This window comes from Indicator indicator, chromosome 16 (genome assembly GCF_027791375.1).
Source record: "Indicator indicator isolate 239-I01 chromosome 16, UM_Iind_1.1, whole genome shotgun sequence".
Lineage (NCBI taxonomy): Eukaryota > Metazoa > Chordata > Aves > Piciformes > Indicatoridae > Indicator > Indicator indicator.
In genome coordinates, this window is record NC_072025.1 from 4,534,612 (window position 1) to 4,557,276 (window position 22,665).

Sequence of the window (22,665 nt, forward strand, 5' to 3'; positions counted from 1 at the left end):
GCCCCGTAACCCCCCGCCGCAGGCCGGCCCGCGGCTGGACGCCCCAAGACCGCCGCGACCCCGCCGCCGGTAAGTTGGCGTGAGGCAGAGCCCGCCGCGAAAGTTTCTCCGCCGCAGAACAGCTCCTCGCGCTCCGCACGCCAGCGCAGCACTGTCAGAGCGGCGCAGGGACCCCGCCGGGCCGCCCAGCCCGCCCGGCCCCCCGAGGGGCGGCCCGCCGCGGCAGCAGAGCGTACGGCAACACCGGGAGCCGGAGGGGATTCCCCAGCGCCACGCAGGGCCGCGCCGGGGCACGGCACATACCTGCTGCCTGCTGCCAGCTCCGCCGGCACCCGCGTAGCTCCGCTCCACCAACTGTCCGGCGCGCGCCTCGCGCGGAGCCGCCAGAGGAAGGGGGGGAGGGGGAATGCCTGCGCACGAGCCAGCGCGCGCCCTCTCTTCCTCGCGGGTCGCCTAGGAAACAACGGGCCGTCGCTCAGGTCGGTGCGCGGCAGCAAAGGGGGGAGGCGGTTTAAAGGGGGCGCGCGCGCGTGCTCGCCCCGTGCCACGTGGGCGCCTCTCACCCAATCGCGGCGGCGGACTGCAAGCGCTGTAGTACGACGGGTTGGGGAAGGTGAGGCGCCAGAGGAGGGCGGGGCGGGCCCCCCGCCCCCAGCAGGTCCCCTCGCGGCAGGAGCCGCTGCGGCGCTATCGCCAGCCCCCGAGACAGTGCGGGCAGGTGGGAGGCCCAGCGCGGGGAGATCGTGGGCTGAGGCGGGAGGGAACTCGTTGAGAGGGGCAGCTTCAGCCCGGGGGTCGCGGGGGCTGGCGGCGGGCGCCTGGTGAGGTTTTGTACCTTGACGGAAGAATATTCTTAAAATCGCGCCTGTGGGTTTTGTACCTTGTTTTGTTCTGTAGCCACAAGGATTACGTAACTACGCGCGGAGAGAGCAGCTGCACGATTACAGGGTGCAGATTAGAGATTACGTTGATTCAGCAGATTGTCCTGTGCATGTCTGAGAAAGATTACACCAGCAGAGTTAAGAATACCCATTCGCTGTGGTAAACTCTGGTTTAAGCAAAAGAAATTAACTCAATTCAAAATTAAATGCATCAAAAAGGAAGTAAAAAATTCCTCCAAGGTTCAGAACACGGCTTAAATAGACCAAAAATTAAAAGAAGATAGCAATACGAGTTTTAACAGTTCTTGCCTATATGCTGAACCGCAGTGGAACAGCTGGCATTGCACAGCCATTAGTTACTACTGTCTAGATATTTAGCTTCAAAAAATCAAAATTAGTATTATGAGAACTAGCTAAACCAGCTTCTCAATGAGTAATAAGTAAAGATAAATTTGGCGTACTGAGTTTAGCTATGTAAATTGTAGAGGTCTATTTTATTACTGCAGCTGGGTTTTAAATTTATTAATTCTCCCCCCCCTCATAAGCACCCCCAAACTTGAGACTGGAATCGATCTCAAAATTACAAATATGTAATATGACTATAGTACTAGCATTTGACAGAAGCCTCAATTGAAGTTTTGCTTTGCCAGCTTTTGTATAAATACCTCGTACAGTCAAACTGGGGTTTCAGATGGGAATTTAAAGTTGTATAAACTCCTTAAATTCTAGGAATGAAAAGTTCCCCCTTAAATTTAATATAGCATCTCAAATTATGATTTCAACATCAGGACAACAGTTTTCCAGCTGGTTTAGTATATAATTAATTGTACACATACTTAAGTGGGTAATATCAACATGCCAACCTAAATGCTTGCTGTAGGCATTTCTAAGACAAGAGGACTCAGTCATTTGTTGTCATTTCACAAAACTGTATGTTTGGGAAGAACTCTGAACAACTGTATTCAAAAAATGTACCTGTCAATCACAAGCATGTTGGCATCTGTTTTAGCATGTGTCTTTCATTAGAGTTCCTTCAAGTTGTGGCTGTCCCATCTTAAAAGAAACTTTGAGTCTGTAACTTTGAGTTACACATTGTCCTTATACAAATTTCTTAAATTTCTTGTCATACCTCATCTTGAATTCTTCCTTATTGAGATCTCCATTTTTTTCAGGCAGTTTGATGGATTTTTTCCCTGATGTTTTATGATTCCTAAAATCAGTTATGAGCTTCATATGGTAAGGGTGCTAGAAGTTACCACCCAGAAAAGAAAATAAACAGACTGCTTTTAGTATGACTTCAGGACAGTTCCTGGCTCTCAGAGAAAATGAGGCCTAGACTACCAACGTCTCGATAAATATCAAGGACACATCTCAGAAGGAAATTTTTGTTTAATTAGCCTGCTAGGCAGACAGTGCAATTTAAAAAAAAAAAAATCCCTTCATTGTTTTTAACACCACAAATATTTGAGTTCAGGGGCTTCTGGATTTTAAAAAAGAATACATAATGCAATGAAATCCCATTCTTGAAGACAGCTTTAAGGTGCAACTTAATCTAAATGAACAAACAATGTATATTTGAAATAGCCATGTGACTGAAATGTTCTTCTTTAATCTGGGGGAGAGCTTGTATAGAGATTAATTTTAAGAATGTTTGAATAGCAAATAACTATAAAACAAAACCCAAATCATTATTCAGGGCTTTCTTTTTATCTGCCTGTGTTCATTAAGACTTAGAGTTATCGTCTTTTGGGGATAACTGCATCTCATGGATGCTTAGCATAGTTAGCCATTAAAAGTGCACAAAAATAAGTAGCAGTAAGGAGTCTGTTTTAAGTATATGGGGAGTAAAGCACATAGGTTCATTTAAAGACAAATCTAATGAGTTCAAATTACTTGTGCCAGCCATTATGGCCAGATACCAGCACATACGTTTGCTTAAGAGCTGAACCCATTGCAGTTGTGTCCAAGTGCCAAATTTGTCCATAAATCAAATACCACTTCCCAAAAAAGGGAAGGGGAAAAAAAAAAAAGGGGGGGGGGAGGGGGAGAAAAAAGAATTATTATTTCCCCTAAAGTCTTACTGCCAAGAAGCATGAAGGCATATAAATTTTCCTGTTTGGCTCACTTTAATCTATGGTTTCTCCAGTACAGAAAACTAGTCCCCAGAATGTCCATTGTATTTGCAGCATTCGGTGTGACACACAGAATGCTGCAAATGACACACATGAACAGAGTTCATGTTTCACTGATGCACAAATGATCTCTTGTGTTTCTAGTACCAGTCCAGTGGACAAATAGAAGCAAGTTAGAACTGATCTTAGTAACAATTTCTACTTTGGCATGTTACTTTCTTTACAATATTATCAGCTTACTTTTCTAATGAGATAGAGTCGAATTTGGTTTTTTTAGGACACTGATACATACTGGAACTTCTGCTCAGAGTGCAACAAACATCCCAGAGAAAAACATTTTCTTGATTACCTAATGATTTACTTTTCCATTTTTTTTTTGGTAAAAGCAAACCAAAACCAAAAACCTCAAGGGTGAATGCTGCCATCAACATCTCTTTTGAAAGTGATCTGTAGACCCATAGTTTCTTCAAACTGTCTTGCTCCTGCAGTCTGTGTGTAAGCAACTTGTAGTAGAAGTAACAATTAGTCCTGGCCCAAACAGCTAATGAGGTGTCTAGCATATCCATTTAACACACTGATGCAATATAAAACTGTCAGCTTCCTCCAAGAAACTTTCATTTAATTTAAGCATCTCCTGAAATGTTCAGCTTATACCAGTAGCATCACCAGAGAGAGAGTGAGATGCATACTGAGTGAGATGAAGGAAGATGTGAGATGTGAGATCTCCTTTTTGCAGTAGCAAAATCAAGTTACTTTGTCTGTTCAAGGACCCATATCCTAATTAAATTCGGTAGAGGAGCTAGGCTGAAATTTAGGTTATATATCCTATTTATATGTTCTGTTGTGAGAGCTATCGGATATTACTCAATTTTGAGGAACATTCTGAGAAAAGGGAAAGTGAAATAAAAAGGACTGCTTGCTCCAAATAAAATAGAAATTTAAATCATACTGTTGACTACTGCATATAGTACTTTTATGATACAATTTCTATCTACTACATTATGTGAATGTTTTGAATTCAGCAATAAATTCCAGTACTGGTATCCCGAGAAACATGTGCAGATGATTCTGTGGGCATAATGGGGTGCTGTTACCCTAATCTGTACTTGGCCTCTGTATGCATGTTTGTCTTACAACCTCACCCACATTGCACACTGTCAATTGGAAGCGTTTTTAATGGCACATAGAAAATCCAGATCTCCACTGCTAAAATTAACCATCTCCAAGATTCTTTCTTTCTTTTTTTAAAAAAGATTTTAGTTGTGGAGTGAATCAGGTTAGTTTGTTTCTTTGTGCCACAGGCTATGTTAATTGTGCACAAAGTTGCGTATCTGTGGAACAGCCCAAGAGGACCGCCTTTGGGTGGGGACCCAGCTGTTACAGCCCAGTATTCACAGGGAACTGCCATTTCAGATTTTCTACTATGGACAGGACACTTAAAGCGCTAGAGAAGCCATTTGAGATCCCATGAAAAACAGAATTCTCTGCTTATGCAGTAAGTACAAATGCATTATACCTTTTGAAATGGGCCTCTACAGAAAGCAGTGTTTCTGTTACACAGTAGAAGTATAGGCAATTACTTCTGGTAAAGTTTACAATTTATTTTATTTGATCATTTCATGGGAAAAAATATTTCTTCCAATATAGGAAAGTTTGCTTAGATGTTTACTTCATGTACACTTTCAACTGTAGGAAAAAGAAAGCAAACATTAAAAAATAAGATTATGCTAGGCTTGTTCAATAACCTGTTTGGCACACACATTCTTTCAGAGAAATTACAAATTGGGAAATTTGTTTGTGAAATGCAAGAATTCTACCACCGAGACCTTACCTGACTGAATACTTACCAGTTTGAGGACTGGCTCAGTTGTGCACACTGTGTTTTCAGGTACAAATGTCAATTCAATTAGCTAGCTAGAAACTGTAATTTAGATTGCCTAAAAGCATCAGGTATTACAACTCTGAATAAATGCATGGCAGTTTGAAAAAATACTCCTTGTTTAAATGTGCTTTAGCGTGAATTTGGATTTGTCTTGTAGTACTGTCATTAGAAGTTCACAGAACTTGCCAGTAGACTTGAATGTTTGCCATTAACTGTGAATTAATGGAATTTACACGTAATATAATGGTACATTATAAAAGCACAACCCATGTCTTAGCAGCAACACAAAGATGTGGTTCAGTAGCTATTCCTTCAGGGGGGGAAAAAGTCACTAGGATTAAAAATTACATGATAAATCTACATGTTTGTCTTTAGGTGCTGTTTTAGAAGAATAGCCTCTGACCAAGAATAAAAATTGTTGTCGGAATAATATGCGAACAGGTAATTTCTTCCAAGTCTTTACTTGGATGTGAATACTTATAGAATTCAAAATCATTAAAATTGCATTTATTTTGGCAGCTGCTCTTTGGATTGTCACAAATGCTCTATAGGACTCCCATCACTTGCTAGTCAGCTAACTAGAGTTCACCAGTCAGTGGTACAAATTGTCTTAACAGAGGTTTGCTTTGCTCAGTCCCAGTATTTCACAGCTTCAGACTGATTAGCATAAAGTCCAAAGTTGCTTATAAGTGAGGAAGCATGCACACATAAGCCCTTTTGTCTTCTGTCAACAGTTCCTACTCCTCCCCCTTCCCTTTTTGTTTAAACAGACTTTTAGGATTAGACAGTCTGTAGTATTGTGGCCTCTAGACTAGGCAAAACAGCTGAGTCAACACATGGATTATATGAAGGCTGGCTTGGTTCTTTGGGGGTTAACGTGGCCTTTGTTTATTTCTCTTGTTAGTAGATAGGCCAGTCAAGTTACAAAAGTTTAAATACAGACAAGAGAGTTTAGGGATAGGTTTCCATGCATATCCTCAAAAAGAATAATTGTGAATCAGTGTATTTAGAGGCTGCTATTACCTCTGCACTAGCACTAGGCCTTGCAGTCTAGTATTAGAATAATCTTGTTTCACTCCTCTTCACTTCTCCCTCCAAAATTTGTCTTCTTTTAGAAGTAATTTTTGTGTTCTACTTATCTTTATTTAATCTCTCACATAGAAATATATATCTATATATATATATAAAATGTAGAATATATGTTGATAGAGTTTCTACAATTGTATTAATTGAAAAGCTAAATCTTTAGGATTTTTAACTGCCTATCATCACTTGACTTGTTAAACATTTCTATCTTGATTATGGTAGTCTGAATGTAATATACATTTGACTTTCAAAACACACAATTTGCATTTTTAGATTAAAATAATGTATTGACTTACCTCATGAAAAATCATAACACATTCACCAATGCTAATGTAATTGGGGTTTGGCTTGTATTGAACCCCTTCTGATTCTACAGTGTACCCTTTTGTATCATTGACTATAAAATTAAAGCGATAAACTGTTGCTTTCATACTTCTCTGTCTATAAATACAGGGCTGTAGCTTTCAAATTTCATCCAAACCACTGCATTTCAGTAAAGTGGGTATGGAGTAAAACAATACATATGTTTGTATTGTAGCAAAACCCACTACTACTGTAATTAATAGTGGTGTGTATGTGTGAAAGAATCCTGAATTTACTTTTCTTCTCTTCCATAATTCTGTCATCTACTTTATCCTGTATTATTCTGGTAGCAAAATGTTAATACACAAAATGGAACTTATGGAATCACATTTGGATGGAATTTGGGCCACCTGATCTACATGGACATAGAGGTTTCTTCACATATCTCATTGCTGGTAAAATTAAAGTTACAATTTTTCCCTTAGCACTAGAAAGAAGTCTAGCTCTATCTAGAAAGAAATAGCCTATAGAGAAATTGTCTGTAATTACAATCAAAAAGGTTTTGAAGGCTTCCTAGGCACTTTTTGTTCTCTCTTTCCACCTCTCTCACTAAGAGAGAGTGCCTAAGACAGAGTGCCTGAGGTATTTTGCCAGAACAGAACTGTCTAGTTGGGCTGGAGAGACAGTCTTTAATACACAGATCACCATAAGAGAATCATTCTGCCAAATGTTGTGAGACCTGAGTGACTTGAGGCATTTAGTTTTCTTCAGTATTTTACCAGTATGCCAGTGTTAGACAGGCCTATTTCTCCATAAAGATGAAGAAATAGAACTATAAGGCAGTATTTTAACCAGAATTTCTCTGAAGGCTTTCCACAAGCTGTCTAAAGAGAGCAGGTCACAGTTCAGAGTTTGCCTGTTTCTCTCTTGATTCTTACAAATGCACAGAAATCCTGATAGTCTGTTCATGTGTTCAATACCCTTTCTTCATTTATAGAAGGATGTTTGTAGCCTTCAGTTTGATTACAGTGCCACAGAAGTTCCACTGTTATGTGTGAATAGACTAAAATCAAAGAATTTATACTTCTTATTTTAAAATCTGCCTGCCTTTTTTTTTTCCTGTTAGCATCTTCTTCCTATTGCAATTGGGAATTACCCATGCAAAGTAATTTTTAAAGCCTTTTAATAATGAACTTGCAGCAAATTAATTGCCAGTAAACAAGCACAGAAAGCTTCAGAGTTAAAATATATTTCCATGAACTTCTCACAAGGTAGGGCAGAACACATGCTGCTGTTATGCCTCATCCTGAGCCAAAGCAACAAGATGAAACATGAACAAGTTTTCCAGCCTTACCTTTCCCCTCTTCCAGCTCTCAAATTTAGCTGCACACATGCAAAAAGGTCCAGTTACCACTTGGATGATATAATTTTGATAAAACGAACATGAAAGTGAATTGCTATTGAAGACTAGACTCACAGTCTATATGCCATCACAGAAATGGAAGAGTGTACGAAAAGATAAGTGGAATTAGTGGACAGTGACCTAGAGGATAGCAGGATGCATGATGGTTTTGTTGCACAGGGTTAGAAATAGCTAAGCTTTTCTGCTACTCTTAGAAAAGTCAGGCTTATTTCAGATGCAAAGATGTAGAAGCTCCCTCTAGGGTACCCTGTCTTATGGTCACACCTTCCCCCTTTTTTTCTGCAGGAGCAAAGGAGAACCCTTTTTCCTGAAGGACAAATAAGAAAATTAAAATCTAACTTCCTTTTAAACAAACCATATTTTGTAGAGAACATGTCTTCTGTAGGTAAACAGTTAGACAGCAGAATTCTTATTTTCAGAACTTCTGGGAGAAATAATAGCAAAGACAACACCTAAAGTGTAAGGTAACACACAACACTCACACTTACGATATCAGAAGACTGCTCTGTTTTTCTCTTGATTGAGATATTGTGGTTTCATATGACTGAAGAAATATTTCAAAATATATACATGCATATATACATAATGAGTCAGTATCATACATATATGCAATCCAACTTCCAAATTTAGACTGCTTTCAGAGAGTGAAATGGTGGAATTACATATTGTTTTAAGCATAAAATCACAAATGCTGCTATGTATGCCAACATTAGTATCCTGTATTTGAGGGCTTAGAATGCCTAATTCTGTCTAGCACACTAACAAGTCATGTAATAAGACTACTGCATTACGAAAAAGCCTTTTTGAGATCCTTGAAAATTACAGTGTAACAGACAGTCTTCTACATAAGTGACATTTCATAGGCCAGCTCCTCCACTGGTTCTTAAAAAATGGGGTGGACAACCTGATGGTGTCCAGCTCTGGTATGATTTAGTTCTTAATGCAGCCTGAAGCCAGTCTTAGAACGTCCTGGTCCACACCTGAGACTATTCTGGGTTTATCTGTACTGACTCTTATTCTCTCACAGAAGCTAGCTTAGCTAAAGATAGTTTGTGCCTCTGGAACAGGGCAAACTCATGTAGGTCATCATGTGAATCACTGTGCTCAGTACGATTTCTGGTTATGAAAGGCAAATGAAGTTATGAAGAATTCAGAAGTTCATATCACTGCAAGAGAAATTTTGCATTTATTCATACAATTTAGGTACTTCACATCTGATATGGTGATAAATTTGTGATCTTTTTGCATATCATTACATGAAACAATTCTGCAAGATAGTGCTGTATGTTGTTGGCCTGTACCACAAGTCTATTTGTTCATAATGTGGTTTTATTTGTGGATGGTGGTTTGATTGGCTGGGTTTTGTTGTTTGTTTAAAGGAAGCCATCCCCACTCCCCAAAATTGTAACGAAGATCTCCTCCTTTTATTGATAAAAATACAGATGTGTCTGTGTTTATTTTGGTCTTATTTTTAAGATCATGAAGAACTCTGTGGCACCAGTTATGGATCTTTTTGTCTAAATGGAGGGATTTGTTATATGATTCCTACTGTATCCAGTCCATTCTGCAGGTCAGTGAAACTAAAGTTTGTGTGTTACAAGTATTGGAGAACAACTGTCTACAGACCATTTCTTTACCTCGTTTCTTTAAGAAATTACTGTTAAAACATTAAATAAAGGAAAATGCCCATTACCTATGGCTGTTCTAAATTCAGTAATTGATGCTCAGATTACTTGTGTAGCTTGCAGAGACAGGACAAGGAGAGAAAAATACATATGCATATTTGGTGTATAATTGTCAGACAGGTACAACAGTACTTAGTTATGTCTGCATTCAGGATGATACCTATATTCAGAGCCGTATTTCCTCCCCTCATTAGAGTACAGAAAGGAACAAGATACCCTTTGCCTCATGAGCTATACTGTTGGAAAGGCATTCAGAAAGGCAAAGTATATTCCCAGTTTTTCTTCCAGATAAATCATATTGCAAAACTTTTTGTAACATAAAATAGCCTGACCCAAACAAAATGAAGAGTCACAAAAAGCAATATAATATTTTAAGAGGGGGGGAAAAAGAATGTAATTCAAGATTTACTATGTTCTCTCAATCTTGCTGAAATACACAAAGGGCAACTTTACAATGACAGCCATTCTTCTTTTGGAAGCCCACATAGCACACTGGAAAAGAAGCACCTCCTGGTTCTGCATGTGGGTACATTTGCTACAAAAAATACAGTCCCATGCTTGTACTTTCTCATTTACCAAGACATATGAAGATGCTAAGTTAAATTCTAACTTTTCATGGTCCTGCATTTACTAATTCTGAGTTACCGTTCATCAAGAGAAATTAAGAGTTAATTTAACAGGTTTGCTTTACACAAAAATAGGCATTCAGACAGGTATTACATACACCTTAAGGATATTACCTTTTCTTCTCTGGCAAGTCTTGCTTCCTCTTCAATCTTATATTGTAACTAACGGTAACTGAATGAAACAGTTGAAGAAGGAAACAAAGTAGTTTCTAAGTTGTGTAATTAAAGGATCTCTTTGGTTTGAGACAGTTCAGTTGAAACATTTAAACTCAAGCACATAAACTTGTCTAGTAGATGAGAAGAGGCAATTTTGTGGTAAATGCTCACTGAAAAAGTATATACAGCACATCACTGTCAGTAAACATAATATCCAATGTCATACAAGGAATCAGATCAAGAAGTAAGGATAAAGCTTGGAAGTGCTGGATGATGACGACTCCTGAGCCTGGCAAGCTTACGTGATGCAAAATGAATACCCTACACAGAAAGAGTAAAACATGTTGAAATATACTTTTTTTTTACCTCCAGAAGAGATTCCATATTATTAATATTAAAACTTAAATTAAAACAGACTATTTAGACTAAAAAGCATCAATTACACAATTTCAAAACACTTCCTCAACTATTGCTAGACTGTGAAATGAGGAAGATGTATTTGATGCAAAAACTAAATGTGAAGTAACAGATACTCAGACCATTCCTCAGAAGCACAATCTAGTTGGTATAGGTAATTTCCACTTTAAAAGTGCAAATTATTATTCAAGTACTAGAGGACTGTATAATCTGCTAAAGCAGAAAAGTAACACCTTAAGAGCATTTTTATTATACTTAGGCAATCTTACTGCATTTAACTTTGCAATTATTTTTCTTCTGTATCTAGTGGGTTGATTATGAAGTTATATGGGTTTAAATAGCAGCATTCTATTTAAGCCTGTCCTCATTCTAAACATGTTCCTTAATCAGTCAGAGAAGGCTAATTATAGATGAGAAAGGTTTTGTTTACACACAGATATCTTAGTAATCAGCAATGATGTGAATAGAAACAACAGAAAAAAATGCATCACTATTCAGCAGAATTCAGAAAAATATTTGGTGCTTTGGAACTTCAAGACTGGCATCATCACACAGTTGTGCAGAGCTGCTTTGATGCAGGTTTCTGCCAAATCCCACCTAAAGCTTTTAAGTGTTCTCAAATGATCGCCTCCCACCAACAGAAAAACAAAATCACTTTTAGAATCAAAGACTGAACTATCGTTAGCACAGCATTGATTAGAAAGTGGAAGTGGAGCAAGAACAGACTAACAAACTGTAAAAACACCTTCAAACACGTTTGCTTTGACATGCTGCTTGTTTACACAAATGTGTTGTGCTAAACATAGTCCAGATTACCTGATGCAACGTCACTGGAAGTCATTTCACAGTGTAGCAAGGAAAATTGCGTCATTCCTTAGAAATACGTACTTTGTAGCAGGCTAACAAATTAAGAGACACTGGTTATTTTTGAAATGTCAGTTATTTTTACCGTTCAAAAAATGAGAAATATATATACACACACACAAAGTAGAGATTTAAAAGAAGCAAAACTTCAGTTGACCTCTCTCCCCTGCACAACATCAGCAGATTTTAAATACAGCTGATGCGTGTTAAAACATGAAGTTGCTCAGCTGCCACATTCCCTTGTTCCTTTCCTAACAATGAGTTAATGGTCTCAGCAGTGAAAGGTGCACCTGCCACCATAAAAAGGATGAGCTTCAAATGCAGGAATGCTCAAACGTACTTAATAAACATGCAGCAGAATGGAGAAGAATGGAAAAGCAGCTGCCTCAGCTATATCATAAAACATGAGGCTGGAAGATGTTTTCCTCAGCACCTGGTGTGCAGTTGTCCCATTAATCATTAATTAATATGGTACAGAATTAAGTGAAGATTTTGTTGTCTGAGGGGAAGCTTTGATACTTCCATTTTGTCTTGCGCATGGCAGATTTCTGAGAGCTTTCTTTCTGTATTCAAGATGAAATACGGATTGTGTGAGACCACACATACACCTCTCCTCTGCTTCTGAAGGCAGCACACAATAATTAAGAGTGAACCCTCTCCTCTGGAGGAAGGGATCATTTTCTGCACAGGGCAGTGCATTCAGATGAAGTACTGCAAGAGAGGCAGACCTCAGAAATCTCCCTGAAATTCCTGTGTATGGATAAAGGATATCTCCACTTTCCCCTTCCTTTGCTTCTACCTCTAATACAATTTGTCTTTCATCTTTCCTATACTAATCCAATAAATCCTGTGCAAATTCCTTCCATTGCCTTATGTACACCCCTATTCCTTTTCTGGAATAGGTCCTTCATTCTCTTTTTCAAATGTCCCAATGAGTGATATACTTGCTGTGGCATAAGCCTTCAGAGATACACATTGTAAGATGCCAGTGAAGGGCTTCCCACTCATCTGGGTTTCTCTTCTTTCTCTGCATCCAAAACTGTCCCAGGCTCTTCTGAAAACAAAGCATGCAACTGGTATTTCTCAGTTCTGCTTTTAGCTTGAAAGGTAGGAAAAAAAGTTAAGAGTACACACCAGAAGTATAGCCAAGGAGTCAATAATAAAGATTTATTTTTAATGGGACATAAAATAGAAAATGCAACATTATCATATGTTGCTGGTATGGATAGTTCTGATTAATATCCTGTGTTCAAAGATTCTGTGGATTTCTTTACATATGTTAGTGTTTTGTATCCAGCACAGCTCCTCTAGTAAGTTTGTATACAGCAGGTAAGGCTGGTTCATCTCACCTGACAAGAGTTGTGGGTGTGTGTGCATGCCTGTTGCAGGCATCTAGGAAAGCAGAAACCTGGATGCTATCTGAAAATGGGAGCTTCTAGTCTCATGGCTTTTCCTCAAACATTTGAAGGCTGTTGTCTTTCAACTCTGAATAAATTAGAAATTCTAATTCCTTAGAGGAGGTAAGACTTTTTTTTCCATTTAATCAAAAAATCAACTTTGGAGTGCTCCATAGTAGGACCATGTAAAGTCAACAGAAAACACATGTGCTGCAACAGCAAGCTAACAGCAACACCTGGCCTAGTGACCACAAGACTTGGTTAGTGTAACTCCCTCTCACTCTAGCCTAGAAACATGCTTTTCTCCCTTTTGCACTCATGCAATCAAGTGCAGAAGTACAGTTGCCTGCCATATTAACAACTGCAAGTGTATGTGCCCTACTTATGGTTTATCTTCTTGTGTTGGATACCTGTGAGTTGCCACTGATCTTTAAGGCTCTAGGATACACTTACAGATACCATCAGTCAGGCTTACGTTCATAGCCCATGTTTGTTAGAGACCACTTCTCTGGCTTGCTCGTAGTCAAGTGTGTGCAACTCTATTGAGGTGATTAGAGCTTTGCTAATGAAACAGGATAGGCAGATCACCTGAGTGACTTCCACTTCTTGAAATCTGCTTAGTTTCCTTCCTAGCAGTTTTAGGAAATACTTACAGTATTCCTGGCTATCTTGAAGCATCTGTTGCTTCTGTCTTGTTGCAGGACTATCTAACATAGTGCTTCACCTGTTTGTACCTCATCAATGACGACTTCATAAAAGCTTATGCAAGCCAGTATTTACACATCTGGATTTTCAGAAATACCTCAACTTTAGCAGAGCTCATTGATAGCTAATGTGAACCTATAATTGCATTTATTGAAATGTAACCAAGAAACACCTCATCTCAGTTTTCCTCTTCCTATTAAAACCTTCATAATTTTTAGGTTATATGGCAGTATTTTCTGCATACCACGGATTCACTTTCAGCTAGTGTGTCAACAAGTCAATCTAGAGAAAGTAGATGGATGGCTCTGTAATCCCTAATGCACTGCAGGCAGTTAAACAGATATTAACTGACATCAAGTTTCTAAAACTTGGTTTTGTTACATCCAGGAACAATTAATAGATTCAGCATCAAGTTTTGTATGTGCTTTTTTAGAGTAGGTCTTTTTCCTTTCGCCTTTGGATTCATATTGGCTGTAATGTTCCCTTTTACAGTCTTACACCTTGTAACTCCTTTCCCTCTTGAAGGCTTGTGACTATCTTAAGCATCCGGTTCTATTTTCTGTTTAGGAGAAAGTGGCTGCAATCTCAGTGACCTTTTTGATACACTGTCATCACATCTCAATCTTTTCCCCATGATCTTTCACAGAACATGAGTGTGGCTCCTGAGCACTGTTCAAGCCACCTCACTCAGGTGTATGGCAACAGTTTTCTAAACCTGGCCTGTCACCTTCACCCTGTATGCAGTTCTAATCAGACAGGACTCTCTCTTCTTCATTCTGCTTCATTTTTCTCTTTAGGCTACTGACTTACTCTTTTTATGCTCATTCTCTGGAACTTTTCTATGAGCCTTAATTTGATGCCAAAACCTATTTGTTTTTTCTTCCTGTATCACTTTAGCCATGCATTATTCTCTGGTTTTCATTGGTATTCAAGAATACTTCTATGAATTTTATATTCCATTTTCTATCCCTGTTACTCTATTCAGCTCTCCAAAGCACTTCTCTCTCACTTGCTAGAGAACAATGCTCCACTCAAACTATACTTCTATTCTCATTCTACAGTATTTCAGAAATAGGCCACTGAAATGCCTCTGTACTTACAGTAAATATCTGGAACATTATCTCAAGCAATCAGAGCAATCTGCCTACTCTTGCTTCTTGCAGCAGTCAATAGAAACTTCAAAAGGTCTCATACTGTCCTTAGCAAATGGTGGCTGTTTCATCAATTGCACAGCCTCAATATAGGCTGATAATTATTTTTTCCCTAGTGTCTAAATCTTCCATTTTCTTTCCAAAGGCAAAGAATTAAAACAAATGGTAGTAGTTCTTTGTGCAATATACCAGTAGTATTGAAATAGTGGTCCATGGTCTATGGAAAGCAGTGCTGGGAGTCACATCCCACATGCCTGTTGGCATGCTCACTGTGAGCCCCTTATCTTATTTAGATATGCTAGACATCCTACTTGTTTGGCAGTTTCTCCCCACTCTGTCTTCTTGTCCCCCACCTAAATTACACCTTGTAGCTACCAATGGCAGTTGAGAACTTCAAGTACGTTACAGAGTTCAGCCCATTTTTCTCAGCTGGAGCCTGCAATTGCTTATGTCACAGATTAGTATGACTTCAGTACCAGAAATAGCAAGAAGGAGCAAGATCTTTAGCAATAGAAAGAAGCAAATTTACATACTTAAAAGATACTTGCAGAATGTAGTTATTGAATGAAGTGCTTCCCATTTTCTGTAATGCAATAAATTCCTTAGGAAAATAACTGCAAAATAGAAGACAAATGAAGATTAGTATAGCTTCAACCTGTCTTTTAACTCTATATGAATTATTAAGCTTCAATTTATTTACTCTTAATAAAACATCATGCCATTTTACCATAGTAAAATACCATACTCATTTAACCCCTTTCTTCAGAAGATGTTTTCACATACTGAAAAAATAAACATAGTAGAAATGACATTTAGATAGGTTTCTCCAAGACAGTGTCATTCACCAAGCAAATAACATATTCTGGCATGAATTATCCCACTGCATAAACTACTTCTGCATTTTAGGGTGTACTGTGTCTCCATGAATTCCCATTTTCTTGACCTACTTAGCTGACAGTACTAGCTCTTCAACAAAGAAAGCTAGAATGAAAGAGGAAAAAGAAAGCATGACTACTGTGAGAACCAGTGGGATGACACAGTTAACACTAAAGATAGGATTTTAATTAATTAAATCTGCCAGGGGAGGAGGCATATTGAACTGTGAAGTACACCATTGTGAAGTATACTGCTAATCCAATGAATATATTAAGAAAGATATGGTTTACTATAAAAGAAAAGGTAGTATGGATAAGAATGTGAACTTGATGCCCAACATGCCAATTCCCTTTTTTCTGGAAATGAGGTGAGTGGAAATTCCATAGGAAAACTTGCTGTGAAGCAAATATAAACATTAACTACACCATAACAAGTTTTCTCTCCACTTAAGACCAAAAGAAGCCTTTGTGCTTTCCATATTAGATGAGAAATTACCATCTAATCCAAATAAAACTTGGTTTTTCAGGTGTATTGAGAATTACACAGGAGCCCGTTGTGAGGAAGTTTTGCTGCCCAGCATCAAGTCCCAAACAAAAGGTGACCTGTTTGCAGCTTTCTTGGCTTCACTGCTTCTTCTAGGATTTCTTGTAATTGGAGTATTCTACTTCCTTTGCAGGTAAAAGTGCTTCAGAGTGCTGAAGCTATTTAATCAAGTAGAAATTTCTTCTGGTAATCATGTACTAATCATTTGAATGTGAAAGTATGTAATGAATTATCCATAAGGTTTGTATGGTTATTCAGCATAATTAATGTGAATGTCTCAACTTGTTGCTGGTAATATTTTCCTTCCTGGCTTGTAGTCTTTTTAATGTCTTTTATAAGCTATTACAGTTGCTTTGTAAAAAATACATGTAGTACATCTATTTCTGAGAGATTTTCCAGTTTTCCTAGAAATAGTGCTAACATTTCAAACGTGAATCAACCCTTGTGTTGTCCAAGGTCTGAGAAGTAGAGACGAACTACTGAAGTGCTTAAGGATCAGAAACTGTTCTACTGCATGGAATTGGCAGCCAAACCAACTGGTTCCATAGTTCCCAACTCCTTTATGGCTCCTAGTTTAAAGAGAAAAACTAAGGAAAGAATCAAATTCAAGAATAATCCTATGTAGATATTTATTGACTAACTAACTAACATCTAGAACAAATCAGAGGGCTATCCCTGAAATGTCAGTGCTACACAGCAAATGCTGCAAGGTTGGTTTTTAGTAGCACTTCAGGCACATTAGGTCTTCAAATGTAAGCAGTTCAAGTCACAGAACTTTGGTGCTGTACATATATCAGTACCGTGTATCAGTACACTTAGACCAAACCCAAACAAATGTAGTGTCTTCACTTGCTCTCTGCATTTGTGGGTACACAAGTCAACATCCTACATTCCTTCTTGGTTTTAAGCACTTTTTGAAAGCTCGTTTTGTCATATACTGTTAATATTGATGCCTTTATGAGGCAACTTACTAGTCCCTGTAATTCTTTATCCATCACAGACTTGCAGCCTCTTCCTCTTTCTCCCATGCTGCATTTCTCCTGGTTATGATAACACAAGGTTCTTGCAATTCTGCTCGCTGCTCTCCCACAATCACATTGTCAAATCAACCTCTCTGATCAGTGCCTTTCAGTGAGCGACCTTTGGAATAGCTGGTCTAGTTTTACCTCAGCTGCTGTCATGGAAACTCCCTGAAAGTCAGTTTTTGCCATAGCTGAATATATTTAGAAGGGATAGAGAACATTTGATCAAAAAATGTTTGTATCAAAAAAACCCAAACTTGTAGAGGATACCCCCCAACATTAGTCATTTTAGTTAAATTAATCCTGTCTTAGCAGTGGAATGCTAGGCGGCTGTTTGATAAAGAACACTGACAGATGACTGTAAAGTTATTAGAACAGAATACAGCTTGAACTGACTACAGAAAAATTAATGCCAGTCTCATATTGGTGAGGATAGTATTCTTGAGAAGTAAAGCTCATTTCTGAGAATAGAAAGTCTTCAGAGAACACAGAACTCAAAAAGCAATCTGTTAGAAGATCCCTTTTCTCAGTGTATACAGCAAAATTAAAGGAAGGCTGGAGACACAATCTAACAAGTTTTATGGTCAGAGAGCCTCACATTGCAAAGTACAAAATCTTAGAACAGCAGCAATGACAGGTCTGTGCAAGTCTTATTAGACAGCTAGAAAATAAACCTCAGCTACTCAATTTATTTATAGGAAATCAGTTTATTCAAGCTTTACCTAACTGGCAGAACAAGTAGTAGGGCCTCTTTATTGGAAAAAAATAACCAGGGCAGCAACTCAGTCTTAATGTAGTTGCTCTTGAAACTGTATTATATACCAGACTAGCTTGAGAAATCTCAGAAAATCACAATCAACTTCTTTAGTATAAAGGAAAAAACATAATTAGCTAAAAAATGTCATTTTACCTTTACACTTCAGAGGCTGATGGAGCACAACCATCTGTTAGAAAACTTACCTGCAAAAGAAACAATTTACATGTAAAATCCTTATCTCTTAAGTGACCAATGCTAAGACAAGTATCTTCAACCTACTCCCCTCTTTTTAGTTGTAGAAACAAGGATTATTGCTAGCAGCTGTGATTAATACTAACAACTTTTCGTGTGTGTGAAATTTCATCTACCACCTGTATCACAGTATTCTGGAAGAGGGTAGAACTGGGGCTTGCAAAGGTTAGCTGGAGAGTTTGTGTCATCCTCGACTTGTCCTCATGTGCTATCCAGTTTCCACTATTACACTTATCAATAAAGTGTATGTTTGATCCAGAATCAAAAAGCAGAGAAATTTTCCCCCTCTGTTACGTGCTTGAAAGCACTTCTTTTTCTTGTTCAACAGAGGATTCTGATGCAGATTTAGTATAAAGAGTAATGCAGTCTGGAGAGATGCAGAAGAGGAGGTACTAATTGCAATTTAGGATGCATAAACTGAATCCCCCAAATTATGCCTTCAGTCATACCGACTTTATAAAATCAGTGCTCTATTTTCTTGTCCCTGTCATTGCTTGTACCCCCTTCACAGCCACATTTTCTTCAGCTCAGGCTGCTTGGGGCAGATTTCAGGACCAAGCATGTGCAAGTACATTTAATGCTCCCTACAAACAAATCCATTCAGCATACAAGGGTTGAGAGGAAGAATTTAATTGCTCTGCTTAGAAACCCAAATCATCAGTAACAGCAAAAGTAACACATAAAAGGGCTACACAGAAAAAGCTCTAGGTGAATGGTGAGAAATAGTTCTATATTTAAACTGTCATCACATTTTTACGGGCTGAGGATTTATTTTTTCTAATCTGCCAACAATCTGCTGCTAAGCTGATTTCATACTGTATTTGATTATTTACTAGGATTCATCAAGATAGTATGGTTTGGGGAAACAAACCTATAAGGAGGAGGAGAGAGAATCAAAGATAATGACAAAACACAGTATTTGAAATGGCTAAAGGGTGAGAAGGGAAAGTAGAACAAAATAAAAATAGGAGAAAGGAAATGAAGATCTGAATAAAGGGAAGAGCATCAAATGGAGAGAAGAAGTGGTGGTCAAGGACTAGTGATGAAAAAAGGCATGTTAAAACGGGGAAAGATAAACAGTCTCAGGCTAAACTTCTCACTGTTGCTGGAAGCTGCTGAAGGAAAGGCTACTGTAGAACTATCTTAGTGAGTCTTATGTTGATAAAATACAATTATTTAGTGTAGTAAAGTGAGTAGCTTTCATTTACTTTTTAAAAACAATGATGAGGAAAAGTTGCTGCAAATAAAAGACTATGCTTTTAGGTTTCCTCAGTCTTGCAAAAGAATTTTGTGTCATGCTGTTGGAATGCCTAAGAACAGTACTGGTCCACATCTTAGATGAATGTGAAAAGGAGTTCAGTACATTAGCTTCCACTAGCTTTGTCAAGTTTTCTCCATGAATAGATTGCTTCATAGCAATAAACGTAGCTTCTCTATCAGGGGAAAAACTGGATCTTTGAAGAGCATGCTCCGTTCTGTCTGCCAAATTCCTGTAAAAGCTCATCACATGAAACTATTGCTAACTACTGGAAGTCACTAGAAGATGTGGCATCCCGCCAACAATTCTATTTTAGCAAAGATAGTACTTACATTGTGAATATAAAACTTCTCTCTATATATATTAAATCAGAACTGGCCTTATGGGAGTGAATTGCTATTTAACACTGAAAATAAATGTCCTGCAGTAAGGTTTTGTGTGGCTTTAGGCCCAAGAGTTGCATAACTTGTGAGCAGAGCAGTGTATGTGGGTAGCACAAACCCAGATCTAGCTGCTCTCTATATTGAAACAAATGCTGTCAACAAATGGTACTGATGCAGCCTATCATTTTGACCTGAGGAAAACAGGAGAGTATGCAAAAATCCTTACCATGACATTGTTAACTGACACCTTTTTTAAACTGGCATATTTTGCTACAATTGACCTATCAGTAGAAATCCGTCTGGCCTTCTTTCTCCAGAAACATGTTGTGGAAGGGTTACTAGAAGAAGGAAAGTGATCAAGTAGTATAGATCTACATAAGCCAGTCTTAATTTAAAAACAATACAGAGGCGTATGCGCTACACACACAGCTTAGAGAAATAGAGAAAAACTTAGGGAAAAGTAAAATGAATCTGCAGTTCACTTCTTTAAGTCCATATTGAAATGCCAAATTACCTACAAGGTAAGGGTACATAGATGAACAGGAACTCAGCCAGCCAAAACAACAGGCTTTAGAAATAAAGCCATTTAAGCTGGCCAAGACAACAGATTTTGTGGAGGAGTCGTATCACCACAGGACACAAACTGGACAGAAAGGAGAATAGCTCATGACTCCTCAAAAGAGCAGATGACTAATTATTATTAAAAGAAAAGCCAAGAGACAGCAAGAGACCAGCTCTACTTAAAAGATCTATTTCTCCCCAGTAAAGTGTGGAAAATGTCACATTATTGATATTTCATTTCCAAACGCCAAGAGAGTTTATGACAAATTAAGTAATTTTGTGATATCTACTAATTGCTTAAATAAAGCTCTGAGAAATCAAACAGAAACATTAATTTCAGGAGAAGTTATGTAGTTCTGAGTGCTGTTCCTGCCCCTGATCTCTGTTTTTCTTCCTCAGATGTGCTTCTCAAAAATGCCAACTATTAATTAGAAAGTAATTGTGGAAGATTGATGTCACTTTTTTTCAGTGGTAGCATCATACAATTAGTTTGTCTCTTGATAATTTATTTAACTTTTTTTTTCACTCTGTGTTTTTTGGTTTGGGTTGGGTTTTTTTTTCCTCCCCATTTCTTATCATCAGGAAAGCTTCCATTCCAAGGACAAGTTCTTCAGAGTGTGGTGCCAGCCTGGTTGAAACAACAAGCAGCAACAGCTGCAACAGTGAGTACATTTAAAATTAAGTGATTGGACTCCATAGGGAAGGCAGAGGAGAAAGTTTTCTCTAATTAAAAGTATGTGGTTTATTTTTCAGAAATAATAACAGAGTAAAGCTTTAGGAGTAGAAGAATGCAGAGCAACCCTAAGAATTCACTACTTGTAGAGGAAGATGTGATAAGCAAGATGAGAGAAGAAAGAAGACTGAAATAGGAGGCTTCACTTATGTGTTGGAGAAGAGTTCGACTAAGACAAAAAGTTGCACTTAATACTATTTCTCTCCATTTTTAAAGGTGTATCAAATTATATGGAAATCACTAATAATTTGTTTGCATTTTGTAGAATTTTTCATGACAAATTACTGTTTTCAATAATGCACAGCTAGCAGCATGAGATAGCATTGGGTTTTACTGCCTAGGAAATATGAAATCATCTTTTTGTCACTACACAGAGGATAAGAGATAATTGTAGGAGTTTTAGCATCAGGTAATTCTATGAAGTTTTGATAGGATTGTCCTTTCTCATAGGATTGTCCCAGGGAAGTTGAGGTCTGTCGTGAATCAGGTTTCCAATTTATATCTTTGATACATGCCCAGAATTTGGCTTGTTCCGATATACTTACTAGATGCAGGGGGAACAAAAAGTACCTTACTCCAGCTAATACTGACTCTTGGGGTTTTTTTAAATAGCAAGACAACGTGAGGATAACACTGCTAGTGTATTGGCCAGCTTCCTGGCACAAGATTTTAATTCAAATTAAAAGGAAAAAAAATAAGAAAAGAGATTTGTAATGGTTAAAAGAGGTTTACTAGGCAGAATATTTTGGTATATGTCACTGTTACACAATACACCTTCCTTGATGGTTTTATTTTTGTCTTGCTATCTTCATACAAATCTCACTACTCAGGAAGATTTACACCTTACCTTAAATTTTCCAGTTGATATTTCAGATACTGGCAAGTCAGGAATTTTATTCATCAGGTCCATTTCTGATACAGAAGTATTATCCAGACAAGTGTCTTGCCTGAGCAAGTGCTACAGTCTCTAAAGGTTTATTTATTTTATTCACGCTGATCACACCAGTATATTATATATCCCTACGTGGTTCCTTACAGCATTCTCTTTGTCAGACAAAGAGGCCAGATGACTTTGTCCATCTCTCTTTCTGCCTTGACAACACAAAGAGATTGTCTGGTTAGTCAGAGGCGTAGAAACCATGAACTGAACAATTTTCTTTTTAACTCATTTCTAGCACTGGAGGTTGAAATCAGCAAAACTCAGATATGTTTCCATAATGGCATATTACCTAGCAGCTCATTGTATGGGATTTATAAGGCTGTATTGAAGAGAAAATTAACTGAGAAAACTTCAGGAATTGAAAGGGGAGAAGATGCAGAATACAGATTTACCTCTGAAATAAATAATCCAGAAGTCTATAAAAATATAGGTGCAAAGAAAATCTTGAATAAGCTTCTATTCCTAAGGGGTCTTCTGTGTGCTGTAGTGTCAGAAAGAACAGTGTGTATTTTATATCAATGTAATCAAAAGTACATCAAGACAGAGAAGAAAAGACATGTTGTTACACTGTGTAAGGTAAGAAGTCAAAGAGAGAAATGTGTTATAATAGCTACCAGAAAAGAAAACAGAAA

General features: G+C 38.1%; 1 protein-coding gene across 1 annotated transcript; it reads left to right on the forward strand.

Moving 5' to 3' along the window:
• The first annotated feature begins 5,287 nt into the window (after positions 1–5,287).
• NRG4 (neuregulin 4) lies at positions 5,288–21,130 on the forward strand. Its single transcript, XM_054388138.1, has 5 exons — positions 5,288–5,336; positions 9,184–9,277; positions 16,111–16,260; positions 20,943–21,022; positions 21,114–21,130. Exons 1-5 carry the CDS (start codon positions 5,327–5,329, stop codon positions 21,128–21,130), a joined length of 351 nt encoding a protein of 116 aa, XP_054244113.1. The 5' UTR covers positions 5,288–5,326.
• The last annotated feature ends 1,535 nt before the right edge of the window (positions 21,131–22,665 follow it).

Excerpts from the sequence above, each read along its gene's own strand:
- NRG4 (XM_054388138.1), top strand. Across the intron at positions 9,278-16,110 it reads GTATCCAGTCCATTCTGCAG|GTGTATTGAGAATTACACAG; the intron begins GTCAGTGAAACT and ends TTGGTTTTTCAG. Across the intron at positions 16,261-20,942 it reads GTATTCTACTTCCTTTGCAG|GAAAGCTTCCATTCCAAGGA; the intron begins GTAAAAGTGCTT and ends TCTTATCATCAG.